Here is a 15,424-nt window from a genome sequence, read left to right on the forward strand (position 1 = left end):
CGCACGCCAAGACCTCAACGACCAACCACAGCTTCCAACTCCGCAAGGCCCACTGTATTCATCCCTCAGGAAAATGCCAAAACCCCCAAACGTCAAAATAGCTCTATCAACGCCACTGATGCCAACCCTTCACAGAAAAAGACCAAGCAACAAAATACTGGCGGTGTTACCGCCAAGAAGAAGCAATAACCATAAACAACGGATTTCATGCTCACACCCATTCACCAATCGATTCCCCACACATCCATCACAGTGTCTAGTCCCGATGCAAAGAAAGCTCACCCAGTTTTTACCGCCATAAACCCACAATCAAGCCAGGAGCCCATGAACATCCTAGCCTACCCTACATGCTTCCAACCTCAGCTTTATCAAGCTCGACAATATACGATCGAATTCTAACCGCTGCATTCGGACCCAATCTCAGGATAGGAACTGTCTGGCGGGCATCGAGCGGCTACCTTCTACCAAAGCTGTGGCACCACCAATTGGGAAGCTGGGAACCAGCTTCATAGTGCTGGAAAAGATGTGCCAACGCGTGATTGGGTGGCAAGGATGTGCAAGCTGAGGATAAAAGGCCGTTTCTTCGACTATAGCATCATCAACGTGCACTGCCCACACGAAGGGAGACCCGACGACGAGAAAGAAGCGTTCTACGCACAGCTGGAGCAGACATACGATGGATGCCCACTGCGCGACGTCAAAATCGTCATCGGTGACATGAACGCACAGGTAGGAAGGGAGGAAATGTATAGACCGGTCATCGGACCGGATAGTCCCGACCAGTTAGTTATAACAAAATTTTATCACAATTATATCAAAATGTGTTATAAATAACAAAACTTGCAATAATTTTGTTATAAATTCTCTGTCCAAGATGGAGGAAAGAGAGTTTCAAGATCGCCATAACATGATTATAACATATTGTGTTATGTTTATTTTGGCTGAAAAAAAAATTGCCTACATTTTTGGTAGATAGGAATCGGAAAAAAACGAAGGTACCACCATCAGTATAACTTGAACCTACATTCAAAGTTAATTGCCTACATTATGGGTAATCATAATCTTTCCAAGAACATAATTTGTTACAGAATATGCGATTTTCACCTCTATTTATGTAACACAACGAGTTATATTTTTGTTCAATAAATAACACATTTAGTAATATTTTTGTTAAAACTAGAAGAGATTTTGTTACAATTTTTGTTATTTTAACTACTAATGGTACATGTTTTATAACAACCGCTGTTATTAAAAAATGCTGTAACAGAATAACAAGCTCTGATATAAATCTGTTACCATCTACTGGTCGGGGTCTGCACACCGTATCGAACTACAACAGCCAACGATGCATAAACTTCGCAGCCTCCCGCGAAATGGTAGTTCGAAGCACTTTTTTCCCCCGCAAGAATATCCACAAGGTCACATGGAAATCACCTAATCAAAAACCAAATCGACCACGTTCTAATCGACGGTAAATTCTTCTCCGACATCACGAACGTACGCACTTACCGCAGTGCGAATATTGAATCCGACCACTACCTTGTTGCAGTATGTCTGCGCTCAAAACTCCCGACGGTGTACAACACGCGCCGGAGTCGTCCGCCACGGCTAAACATTGGGCGGCTACAAGACGGTAGACTAGCTTAAGACTACGCGCAGCAGCTGGAAGTGGAACTCCCAACGGAAGAGCAGCTATGCGCAGCATTTCTTGAAGATAATTGGAGAGATATTCGACCCGCCATTGGAAGCACCGCAACCGCTGCACTAGGCACGATGGCTCCGGATCAGAGAAACGAATGGTATGATGGCGAATGTGAGCAGTTAGTTGAGGAGAAGAATGCAGCATGGGCGAGATTGCTGCAACACCGCACAAGGGCGAACGAGGCACGATACAAACGGGCGCGCAACAGATAAAACTCGATTTTTCGGAGGAAAAAGCTCCAGCAGGAAGATCGAGACCTTGAAGAGACGGAGGAACTGTACCGCGCCAAAAACGCACGAAAGTTTTATGAGAAGTTGAGCCGTCCACTAAGGGCCACGTGCCACAGCCCGATATGTGTAAGGACATAAACGGGAACCTTCTTACAAACGAGCGTGAGGTTATCCAAAGGTGGCGACAGCACTACGAAGAGCACCTGAATGGAAATATCGCGGACAACTGTGGCGGTATGGAAATGAACCTAGGAGCACGCGCGCAGGACATGCGACTTTCGGCTCCGAATCTCCAGGAAATCCAGGAAGAGATCGGCCAGCTGAAAAACAACCAAGCCCCAGGAGTTGACGAATTACCAGGAGAGCTGTTTAAACACGGTGGTGAGGCACTGGCTAGAACGCTGCACTGGGTGATTACCAAGGTTTGGGAGGATGCTGGACGATAAGCTGGATTGTAGCAATTACCACGTAATCACATTCCTGAACGCCGCCTACAAGATACTCTCCCAAATTTTATGCCGCTGACTAACACCAATTGCAAGAGAGTTCGTGGGGCAGTACCAGGCGGGATTTATGGGTGAACGCTCTACCACATACCAGGTGTTCGCCATACGTCAGGTACCTATTGCAGACATGCCGCGAATACAACGTGCCCACACATCATCTATTTATCGACTTCAAAGCCGCATATGATACAATCGATCGGGACCAGCTATGGCAGCTAATGCACGAAAACGGATTTCCGGATAAACTGATACAATTGATCAAGGCGACGATGGATCGGGTGATGTGCGTAGTTCGAGTTTCAGGGGCATTCTCGAGTCCCTTCGAAACGCGCAGAGGAATACGGCAAGGTGATGGTCTTTCGTGTCTGCTATTCAACATCGGGAGGGAGTAATACGAAGGGCAGGGATTGACACGAGTGGTACGATTTTCACGAAGTCCGTCCAGTTATTTGGTTTCGCCGACGACATTGATATCATGGCACGTAGCGAAACGTGCGAAGCTAAACGGATTGGACTAGTCATCAACACGTCGAAGACGAAGTACATGATAGGAAGAGGCTCAAGAGAGGTCAATGTGAGCCACGAGTTTCTATCGGTGGTGACGAAATCGAGGTGGTTGAAGAATTCGTGTACTTGGGCTCACTGGTGACCGCCGATAACGATACCAGCAGATAAATTCGGAGACGCATAGTGGCTGGAAATCGTACGTACTTTGGTCTCCGCAAGACGCTTCGATCGAATAGAGTTCGCCGCCGTACCAAACTGACTATCTACAAAACGCTTATAAGACCGGTAGCTCTCTACGGACACGAGACCTGGACGATGCTCGTGGAGGACCAACGCGCACTGGGAGTTTTCGAAAGGAAAGTGTTGCGTACCATCTATGGTGGATTGCAGATGGCGGACGGTACGCGAAGGAGGCGAATGAACCACGAATTGCATCAGATGTTGTGAGAACCATCCATCGTTCACACCGCGAAAATCGGAAGGCTGCGGTGGGCCGGGCACGTAGCCAGAATGTCGGACAGTAATACGGTAAAAATGGTTCTCGACAACGATCCGACGGGAACAAGAAGGCGAGGTGCACAGCGGGCAAGGTGGATCGATCAGGTGGAGGACGACTTGCGGACCCTCCGCAGACTGCGTGGTTGGCGAAGTGCAGCTATGAACCGAGCTGAATGGAGAAGTCTTTTATGTGCAGCACAGGCCACTTCGGCCTTAGTCTGATGATAAATAAATAAATAATGTTAAATAATGATTGTATTTCCGATTTAACAATTTAAAGGATATCGTATTTGTTCACCTACACTATGAACAGTATTCTAACAAATAAAAACTAAGTTTTTTTTCGCGTTAAAACCTATCGAATTTGATTGAAATATTCTCTAATTGTTCGATGGCTACCGTAGTTCTGAATCCTAACGCAATTTACCTAAGGCAACGCTGCGCTGGTTGAAGCTCTTCACCTTTTCATATCCAATTTAATCATGGTTCACGCTGTACCCTTGTAGCCGTAATGGGGGTGACATTCCGCACCATAATCAAGTTTGTCGTCTATCACAAACAGGTTCTTCCGGCGAAGGGCTTTTTTCTCACTCCTTGCCGTTTTCCGACTCTTCATCTTCGTCGTCACGTGTTTTCCGGCGCGTTGAACGCAAACACAGCTGAAACTAATTCTGACAGTCCGCAGCGGTAGCAGCAGCATCATCATCATTGGCATAAGCCTTTCCCGGGAAGCATAAATGAAGCCCAACAACTAGCTCCTAATGAAAGTTTAGTTACTTCTCTAGGCAAAGGGAAGCCAAAAATTAACCCTAGTTTATACCTCGGGCGGTTGCGTCACGAGCGGATGGATGGACGGACGAACGAACGAAGGCTGAGTGAACAAACTACAAAGTTGCAAAACTTCCCACCGCGTCTGCTGCCGGTGCGTCTGAGCTGCTGGAAGAGCTACTTGTGCTCCGGTGAGCCGTATCCAGAATATTCATAAGTTCCTGTGCTGCTTCTCGCAGTGCCTCTTCGTACAGCCGCCAGGAGTGGCTCAGCCTGAGAGTAGTTGTTCTTTCGCATGAATAAGCAATAGTTAATCTTCGATCTAACTTTGTAGCAGGAGGTTGGCATGTTGGAAGCACCTGGCGAGAAATGCTCGCCGCATACCGTGCCTCATTCGTACTTTCACGCATCACTGACTGGTGCCGTAATTTACGTGGTTGGCCGACTGAATACCTTTCCGGTGGTTCTATCCTACGTCAATGGTGAACGATGGCGACAAAGCATTCAACCTCCACGGAATATTCATTTCAACACCTAAGCCGCCTCATATGTTCACAATTTCTCAATACTCGGAAGGTTTAGGGTGCTGTAAATAATTCGCATGGTCGTCCTCATCAGTGTGACATCCCATTACGGAACCATGAGAATGCGGTCAAAGATGTTTAATGCAGAATGGAAGCTGAGCAATATGTGGCACACGTGGGTCTATCAATGAATGGCTCCTTAAAGTGATGCAACAATTCATTGCTACATTCTCATTAGAACAATTTAAATCAGTGTTTCTCGAATTACTCATGATAATACTGAAAGTGAAAATTCTCAGTTTTTATTAAGGTTGGGCATACTGCGGGTGTTCAGATGCATCTATGTATATTACAATACGTTGGAAACTCAACGTCAATCCTCGATTGCGTTTCAAAAATTTATCAAAAGTTAAAACTTCGAACTAAGCATCATCGCCCATTGTATTGCGACGCAATTGTTTTTAACGTTTGGTGGTGTTCAGTTTATTTTACTTTGGAGCCGTGAGCTTTAGTTGAGAACCTTAATATACCAGACACCAGTAATTTTACTGCACTAAAAGAACAACTTTATCCAAGACTATTACTTCTTTGCTTGCTTTTTCCATTTTATTTTCCGGAGAAAGTTTTGTGAGAAAACCCATTCAAAACTTTTTTCAGAAATGAGAAGGCAAGCAAGAAATTCTGTGTTCAGTTACGCTCAAAAAACATTACAAATAATCCCAGCAAAAATATTCCACGAAGCAATGTAACACTGAATCAAAATCAAACACAGATTGACAATTTGAGAAACATTGAAAACGGCATAACACAGCCATTTACGTAGAAGATCTCTGACCCATGCTATTGCATCAATATCATTCCGTAATTCACCCAAGAACAAATGAATAGAATCTTATGGCGTGAAAGTGGCAGCAGAGAAGGAAACTGATACAATTTACATGTCTAATATATCTTCTCGAAGCAATTACTCACAAGATGAATTGTTTCGTCACTCATCGCTCTTTATGAATTGATGCTGGTAATTATCACCTGGCCAATAAGATTGCGCTTCACTCGACTGTGCCGATAATCAAAACTAATCGTCGTTTAAGATTATCGCCCGGCGTTACATTCAGGCTGAACAAAGGTTTCTGCCATGTGATTTACGTTGATGGGCTCGGTTCGTTTCCGTCAATAAACGGAGCAGACTGAAATTGCAATCACTGAGGCTCGGGTCGCTATAAAACCGCATCAACCGTCATAAAGTATGCCGTCGGATCCCGCTCTCACACATAACACATTCTATAGCTCAATTTCGCCACTGATCCAACAATTATTGATTAAATTTCCACCGAACAGCACTCTGACCGAATGTTTTCCCCTTACTCTCTTTCTCGGTTGCGCCAAAATTTAATGTGCAGGATTATGCAGCGGGCGACCGGAGCCGTACATCTCGACCATGGATATCGACGCACCGACGGTGGCACCGAAATTTATGACCCGGGGCCACCTCTACAAGGCCATCATCGGCGACTCCATCGAGCTGCCGTGCAAAGTGAAAGACCTCGGTGAGTGTGGTATTTATGGTGTTTTAGATATTCCCACGTAGGCACATAACCACCTATCTGTTTATGGCGTCCGAAACGCCGCCGCACAGTGGGGGGCCGTTCGAAGAAATATATATTATATAACAAAAGAATAGAAAGAATGGCCGGAAAATACGGATTGCCAAAATTGAGTCATCAACTGGATACCATGGGGCACCGAAATTCATTCTTGCAATCAGCCACTATAATATACTATACTTATCAAATTAACAAGTTAAAATGTGATTGGTGGCCTTGTGTCACTGTTTCTGCCTCATAAGCAGAAGATCAAGGGTTCGATCTCTGGCCCTTTTCCATTTCATATTAGATAATTTCGTTAATCATAAGCCTCAATCTATTTGGAAATCAAATATTGTTTAGTGGCAGTAAAATAAAATGTAAAAGTAGACTGGTATTCATATGTACCGGCAGCATGCTCATGCAGGCCTCATAAAGGTACGAATGTGTGAGGTTGTGGCACAGTGAGCAGTGGTGTGGTAGCCGTGTGCGTGGTTTCAGAATCCAATAGCATTCAAATTCCAATTGTGGAAATTTCATCCCACTTTAACTCGCTTTTCTCACTTCTAACTCGCATTCATATATTCTCATCCCATAAATCGCATCACTTATCAAAGTGAATCCAGATCTCGATCCAGATAATGTATCCTTCATACTAACACAATATCTTATCCTGAGACGATCATGGAGATGCAGAGGTATACTCGGTCTCTAGTAACAACGCGAGTTGAGCTAATAATCCTTCCTTTCCTTGATGACCGTAAGGACGACGGCGTAATTGACATTGTGAAATGCAATGAATTTCCGAAATACGCACATTAAAAATTATAGCTGAAATCTAAGCTCCATTCAATTGGTTTCCTGTGCAATTTCGCAAATTCTAGTCCATCACGGAGTAGCAACTACGAACTGTACGGTCATATTGTTATCTAACTAACAAGTATATTATAGGTTCTGTATCACACGGGTCTCTTATCTCTTCATGTGACACTATTCCATCAACTATTAGTTATTATTAGTTACTAGTTGACCCGGCAGACGTTGTCCTGCATAGTAGGCGAAAATGCGCGTTGTGAACTGCCCATGCATCCCATACGAATCTTTATCTTAGTTTTTCACGATTTACTCAACTTCACTAATGATTTTCGACTAAGGAAATATCATTAAACCCGTCGGAAACTATAACGAATGTAACTGCTGAAGGAATGAATAAAATCCATCCAGCCGTTTTCGAGTTATGCGGATACGAACACAGACCATTTCATTTTTATTATATAGACTAGTCGACCCGGCAGACGTTGTCCTGCATAGTAGGCGAGAATGTGCGTTCCGAACTGCCCATGCAAAGTTCGGACAGGAATCACAATTTTAGTTTTTCACGATTTGCTCAATTTTACTCGTAATTTTCGCATTAGGAAATATCATATAAACCCGTCGGAAACGAAAACGAATGTTTCTGCTGAAGAAATGAAAAAAATCCATCCAGTCGTTTTCGAGTTATGCGGATACGAACACAGACCATTTCATTTTTATATATAAGATTAACCATCAACTATTAGTTATGCAAAGTTGTTTAAATACTGAGTTCATTCTTGATTCTAAATCTGTTTACAGTGTACGGATTTCGATTCATGAAATCTAAATTCGAGCACCTTTTCAATAACTTGATGTCTTACCTATTTCCTATTTCCCGAGTTAAAAAACATTACACCAAACATTTACACATGATAAGGTAACAAATTGGCAATGAATCAATTCCAAAGCCTTTGAATTTAATCATAAGGCGGACGGATTTCGGTCCCTCATGGTAAAACCTATATGCAGCAGCCACTTATTCGAACGAAATGGACGGCCGAATAATCGGCTGGATTGTTCTTCTGCACCGTAGAGAATCTTACCTACACATGTACACTCGGTGACAGACGTCCAAAGGAAGAGGATGATCGCTGGGCAATATCGCTAACCAGCTCATGGCTTGCTATGATGCGGAAGACCGCCACCGAGAGAAAAAAGTAGAATCATTGAATTTTCACGTGGTTTGGTGAAATGAAGGATATTTTTGTTATAAAACAAAAATTAAAGATGTTTTTCAACAAAATGTTGGTTCAAGGGGTTAGAATTTCAAAAGCACACGAAATAAATATGATATCTCGATATTTGAATTTGTTTCGAATAAGAAGTTAATTCTAATGATTGACGAATTTCTAACCACATGAACTAAACAATGGTTGGCTACTTTTTTAAACGTTCCAGAGGCATTTTATTTCTCATTTCCTATATAATGCCATGTCAAATTACTATGCTTCTACTTTTTCTCGAGTTTTTTTAGGTGGCAGCCTACTATAGGAAAACTCATATTTCATAAAATCGGAATAAGTGATAAAACTAGGGGTATAAAAAAAGCCGGGGTGTGACAAAATCGGGTCAACACTGTCATAGAAATTCATTAGAGTAGAGTGGGGCAAGAGTGCGCGTGGGGTAAGAGTACGTTTTCGATTTTTTGAAGTAATAAAAAAGATAAACTAGCAGCACTGCATCAGTTTGACAGGTATTCTGGCCAACTATTATCATGTGTAATTGTAAACGATTTGAATAAACAACAAGGGAGATATGGAGTTAGATAACTTTTTGGTCGTTTTGCTAAAAATAATTGGATTTCCGCAACTAGTATTTCATTACCATATATACGTTCAATCAGGTGAACATTATACTATTTCGATAACCTATTGTAAAGAGTACGTTATGGTACAGAATACCAATCCGGTTAGTTTTCCAAGAAGTCAAAACCATTACTTGAATAATCTTTGGGACTGTGGGGTAAAAGTACGCAGGAACCGGTGGGGTAAGAGTACGCATAAGAATCTTCAAGTTATGATGTCAAACCCGTATCTCCGGCCGAAATAAAACTTCTTCCAAAGCGTACATATCCACAACTAACAAAAAAGGGACAGAATTTGAAATTATCACAAGTTTTTAGGATAAGTTGAAGTAATTCGGTGTTAGAAAGGACTTAGGGGCCGTACACTAATTACGTAAGCATTTTTCTGGGTTTTTCAACCCCCCTCCCACCATGTAAGATTTTTCCCATACAAATATTTTTTTATTTATATGGAACGTAAGAAAATGGCAGACCCCCCTCCCCCCATAAGTGCTTACGTAATTAGTGTACGACCCCTTAGCGAACAAAGCACTGAAGCGAAATAATGAATTTGTATTAGGACTTGTTGTACACCTAAACATGGTACGAAAACACAATTTCATCTAAATGATAATTTCATTTAATCAAAAGAAACATTCATAAATTACGCAACGTTTAGCTGGTAGGGGTTGTGAGATGTGTGACGATCCATATAATTTTTAGAGGATTCATACAAATAGTGTAAGATAGGGGGGGGGGAGGGGTAATGAAATAGCCAAATTTTACGTTACGTGATTGGTGGACTTTCTTTAAGGAAAATTCCTTTGTATACGCCACGCGAAACCTGATATATATTTTTACCTCTGTAGTTTTTTGTATATATAAAAAAACAATGGTTTTTCGAGTGAAAGTGCACATTTTTAGGACCCCTTCCTCTTTAAGAGTTACGTAATCTTTAAACATTCCCTAATATATGCTCATTAAACATCAATTAAATGTTATTAACTCTTATTTGTGTTAATATATACTTAAAGCACATGATTGGATAAATGCGTACTCTTACCCCACCCGATGCGCACTTTTACCCCACCAGTGGGGTAAGAGTGCGTTTTTCACTTGTCTTGCAATAAGGGTTCTACTAAAACGTATCTCAATAGTTTCAATATTTTTTTCCACTGGGTAACATAAAGGAAGAGTATATGAATCATCAACACTGATTTGATATGCAGAAGCTTGCTTTATAAGGGCCACATGATCGATTGAAAACTAAGTGCGTACTCTTGCCCCACTCTACTCTATCGCCATAAGTACATTCAAACATCTTTCTTTTGTAGCTAAGCATCTGAACAGTTAAACTAAGCTTAAACCACAGACAAACAAACACTAAAGAAATTACCATCGACCATGACTTCAACAATCAATTTGAATTTTATTGATTGAACGTTTCACAACTAGAGGCGCTAGCATCGTAATCCTTCCAGTTTGACATTTCACTCAGGTGACAATGTCATACGAAACATTGTTTCGTGTAGACTCTACGACACTACCCATAATTCCATTACCCATAATGCCATTACCCCGAAGGCCACTACCCCGAACGCCACAACCCCGAATGAGTCACTATCCCGAATGCCATTACCCCTAATGGGACACTACCCCGAATGAGCCAGTACCCCGAATTATTCATTATTTCAAGTTTATACTTCATTTCAATGAAAAAATTCAAACATTCATTCAAGGCATCTAAATCTCAGAATCGACGAGGGGGTGAATGGGTGAGTAAGAGTGAGTGAGTGATTAAGTGAGTAAGTAAGAGTGAGTGAGCGAGTAAGAGTTAGTGAGCGAGCGAGTAAGAGTAATCGAGTAAAAGTGAGTGAGAAAGAGTGAGCGAGAAAGAGAGAGCGAATGATTCAGAGTAAATGAGTGAGTAAAAGTGGATGAGTGAGTAAGAGTAGTTAAGTAAGTAAGAGTGAGTGAATGAATGAGAGTGGGTGAATGAGTAATAATTAGTGAGACAGAGGAAGTGAGTGAGTAAGGGGGTTTGTGTATGAGAGTGAGAGAAAGGGAGATCTTGTTTGTCTTCGAGAAGTAGCGTTGACTTAAAGAATGCATCATATCGTTTCGCCTTCTATCGATCAGACGTTACTTTTAAAAAGACAGTATATCCTCTGTGTGCCTTATCGAGGTATAAGCACGTTCATTTAAAGGATGTATTATCTTCTCTGTCTGTCTTATACCGGGCAAACCCGTCCATTTAAAGAAGGCATCATCTCCTCTGTCTACCTTATACCGTGCAAACGCGTTCATTCAAACAAAGCATAAGTTCCTCTGTGTGCCTTATACCGGACAAACACGTCCATTTAAAAAAGGCATCCTCTCCTCTGTCTGTCTCATAAAAAACACTTTAATAAAGAATAAAAAAAAAATTAAAAAAAAATGTCTGTCTCATACCGGGCAAACCCGTCCATTTAAAAAAGGCATCATCTTCTCTGTCTGCCTTATACCGGGCAAACTCGTACCTAATAAACTCGTTCATTCAAGCAAAGCATAATTTCCTCTGTGTGCCTTATACCGGACAAACACGTCCGTTTAAAGAAGGCATTCTCTCCTCTGTCTGTCTTATACCGAGCAAACACGTCTATTTAAAGAAGGCGTCATCTCCTCTGCCTGCCTTATACCGGGCAAACGTGTCCATTTAAAGAAGGCATCATCTCCTCTTTCTGCCTTATACCGGGCGAACGCGTTCATTCAAACAAGGCATCATCTTCTCTGTTTACCTTATACCGGGAAATCGCGTTCTGTTGGAAAAAAAGGATCTCTTACTCCATTTCGTAGAATAGTACTTTTCCAGGCCATAATGACATGAATGACAATTAAAGCTAATTAGAAGAAAAATCAAAACTGTTGGTTAAACTGGTTGGTTACAAACTGTTGCGATTCATCGATATACGTTGGTGTTAAACATAATAATAGAATACTATAGATTCTAAATGTTTTCGGGGTAATTGGCTTTCGGGGTACTGTTCCATTCGGGGTAGTGGCCTTCGGGGTAATGTCATTCGGGGTACTGGCATTCGGAGTAGTGGGGTGGAGCCTTTCGTGTAACATGGTGATAGAGAAGTTGAGCGATGGATTTTTCAGAAAAATGTTCAAGCTGTTACGTCTGTTTGTCTGTGCTTAAACTGTTTAAATTGCTCAAGAGTCCTCATTTTATTTTCTTCTTCTTCAATGGCTCTTCATCCCAACTAGAACTTGGCCTGCTTTTTAACTATTAGTATTCTATTAGCATTTCCTCAGTTATCAATTGAAATTCGATTCGACTACTTTTTCCATTACTTTTTGAAGAAAATTATGGTTACCAAGATGAATACAGTACTGCCAAGTTTGTGGAAGAGAAGAAGGCGGGGGTGAAACATTCATTTTCTGTGCAAAACGATAACAAACCGGCTGGCTCTCTCATACTAAAATCCAAGATGGCTGAATCGTGAATTTTTCAGATTGGAACACCTAGTGGTGTATTCATTTTGATGGTTACCGCTCCTGGTGTTCATCTCATAACTCCTATGTTCATCCCATCAAAAACAAAGCAATGAAAAGGAATTAGATTTGTTCCTTGATTTTTTTTTCAGCAGTTAGCGAAGAAATTGGCATTGTATTTCTTTGTTTCACGATAAGTTGAATATATGTTCAGTGATAGGGAGAACGACTTCATTTACATGAATGCTTCAGCAAGTTCTAATAAAAAGTTACGAGTATATCCAGCTTACCACGTTTGCCATAATGGCGGATGCTATAAAAAAATGACAATAACTGCTTCCCGACACTGAACTGAAATTTTTGGCTGAGCAAACATTGCTGTTTTTCTTTGTCAATAACAGCCAATGCGTTGTTTGTTTATCGTTAACAAGGAAAAATGGTGACGAATATCATTCGAAAAATACTATTTATATTTCTGATACTATTAATATTACTAATATTTGCTTTATTCTAGATATTGAGATATCCTAATAACACTTATTCATGAGGCTCACACATTTATTAAATGGACATTCAAACTCGCTAGCAAATCATACCTCTAGGGATGGCGAATGATGATTCAGTGATACGATATTTCTTATGTTGAAGTGGACGTAGCTCAAACTTCAAAAGGATTCGTTAAACCACATGAAAATGTATCTTTAGAACAGAAGTACAATTATTGATAGAGGCATTCAAAGGGATCGAGATAGATACGCTGAGCCGAATTATTATGGACTTCCAAAAGACACAGATTTCAGTGTGCGGGAGCACTCGCAGCTCATCGTTTGCATTTTTTCATCATCAGCAAAAGTTTGCATTTTGGTAACATAATTTTTTAGTTAATTTAGTAGAATTAGTTGTATGCCAAGAAGTACCTTGTCCGGATTATTGAACCGTTTCATTACCTACTCAATTTCAAATATGATTTTGAGCACCTCCTTAATAACTTAACCATATACCGTCGTGTGGGGCTTCTTTTTACTCCGGAGGCTACTTTGGACTTTTGATTTTCTAAAATATTAAAACGAGAAAAATACCAAATTTGAAACAGAGAGATTCCATCCAACTACCAACAACACACCTGAATGTTAATAATGGCCATTCAATAGTAATTTAAATTATAACTCTTGTATCGAAATATCCAAAGTAGCCCCCGATTTGCAATTTGCTTTCTTTTCATCGGTTCAAATATTTGTCGCATACATAGGAAATAAGTTTTTGGAATATTTAGTTGTATGGATTAGGTTGTGAGAAATTCATCTACGAAATCCTAGTCGTGTCACATGCTGCGAAGAACAAATGACCTGGGATGTGGGGCAAATAAAATTTAGATGAGCAATGAGTGGCTTAGCACACCGAAATCTGGGTATTTTTTCCAAGTCTATAATACATAATTCGGCTCCTTTCCTGCTTAACTATCTTTCATGTCAAAAGATAAAATCTTCATTTAAATATTAATCTGTTTGAACTTGGAATAACAATCATCGTCCCTTGGGTTTGAAGGGCTGACGGCGTTGAGGATTTTGATGGGCATTCTATAAATGTGTGGGCCTTATAAGCAGGATATCTCAATAACTAGAACAAAGCAAAAATTAGTCATAAAAGTAGTATAAAATATATAAATATTATTTGTCGAAGCACATTCAACACCATTTTTTTCTTGATGACAATAAACAAACAACGCATTTGCTGTTATTGGTAACGGAAACTTCAATGTTTACTTAGACAAAAAATTCAGTTCAGTGTCGGTAAACAGTTAGTGTCAAAAAATTTATAGCATCCGCCATTATGGCGAACGTAGAAAGCTGGATTTAGCACTGAATCATGCACCCGATTTGTTTTTGATATTCTTTAAAATATGGTTTAAGGTCATTAGGCTGAATAGGTTATTTTTGGAAGAACAGGGCATTTCGCCGAGCTTCATTTGGTCGAATGCCATTTGGTCGAATAGTTAAAATTGTTTCCTTATCAAGTGAAGAGAGAAGTGGGATTTTCGAAGTGAACAATTAAAAATGAGAACTAGGAAGTGAGAAATAAGATGCTGGAACTGAGCTCAAAGTAATGAGAAATACAGTCGCCTCTCCACATCTCGATATTGAAGGGACCATCGAGATAAGGAGAGATCGAGGAATTGGTATTGAAGGAAGGAATGGGAGGAATGAAAATTGAAATGGGTACTAGATTGAAAAAAAGGTCGTTGCTAGAAAAAACGACAACAAAACATGTAGTAGGAAGTGAGAAATAAAAAGTGAGAAGTGAGTGGTGAGCAGTGAGATGAGATAGTTGCGAAGTGAAAATTAAGTTGTGAGGAATTGAGAAGCGGAAAGTGAGTGGAAAGATATAAAACAGAAAGAAGAAGGATGAAGGATAGATCAAATAATAAGGAAGAAGAAAGGGGCCTTCCTCAGCCGTGCGGTATGACGCGCGGCTACAAAGCAAGACCATGCTGAGAGTGGCTGGGTTCGATTTCCGGCGCCGGTCTAGACAATTTTCGGTTTGGAAATTGTCTCGATTTTCCTGGGCACAAAAGTATCATCGTGTTAGCCTCATGATATACGAATGCAAAAATGGTAACACTTAGAAACCTCGCAGTTAATAACTGTGGAAGTGCTTAATGAACACTAAGTTGCGAGGCGGCTCTGTCCCAGTGTGGGGATGTAATGCCAATAAGAAGAAGAAGAAGAAGGAAGAAGAAAAAAGACGAAGGAAGAAGGAAGGAGATAGAAGAAAGAAAGAAGAAGGAAAAGAAAAAAGGAAAAAGGAAAAGGGACGAAGGAATAACGAAAGAAAGGAAGAGAAAGGAAGAAGAATGAAAGAATAAGGAAAATAGAAGTAGAAGGGTGGGTGAAAACGGAAAAAAAGTAGAAGGAAGAGGAAAAAAAAGGAAGAAATAAGGGGAAGGACAAAAAGAGAAGGAAGTAAGTATAAGGAAAAACGATGAAGAAAGAG

The 15,424-nt window shown here is 40.8% G+C and overlaps 1 protein-coding gene across 1 annotated transcript in view; it reads left to right on the forward strand.

The window, feature by feature from the left end:
- LOC134223034 (peroxidasin homolog) overlaps window positions 1-15,424 on the forward strand; it is a 491,869-nt gene that overhangs the window by 321,885 nt on the left and 154,560 nt on the right. Inside the window, exon 3 of the mRNA XM_062702172.1 lies at window positions 6,136-6,282. Within this exon, the coding sequence (XP_062558156.1) occupies window positions 6,136-6,282 (147 nt within the window). The remainder of the gene's footprint in view (window positions 1-6,135; window positions 6,283-15,424) is intronic.

Source organism: Armigeres subalbatus, chromosome 3 (genome assembly GCF_024139115.2).
Source record: "Armigeres subalbatus isolate Guangzhou_Male chromosome 3, GZ_Asu_2, whole genome shotgun sequence".
In the NCBI taxonomy this organism is placed as follows: domain Eukaryota; kingdom Metazoa; phylum Arthropoda; class Insecta; order Diptera; family Culicidae; genus Armigeres; species Armigeres subalbatus.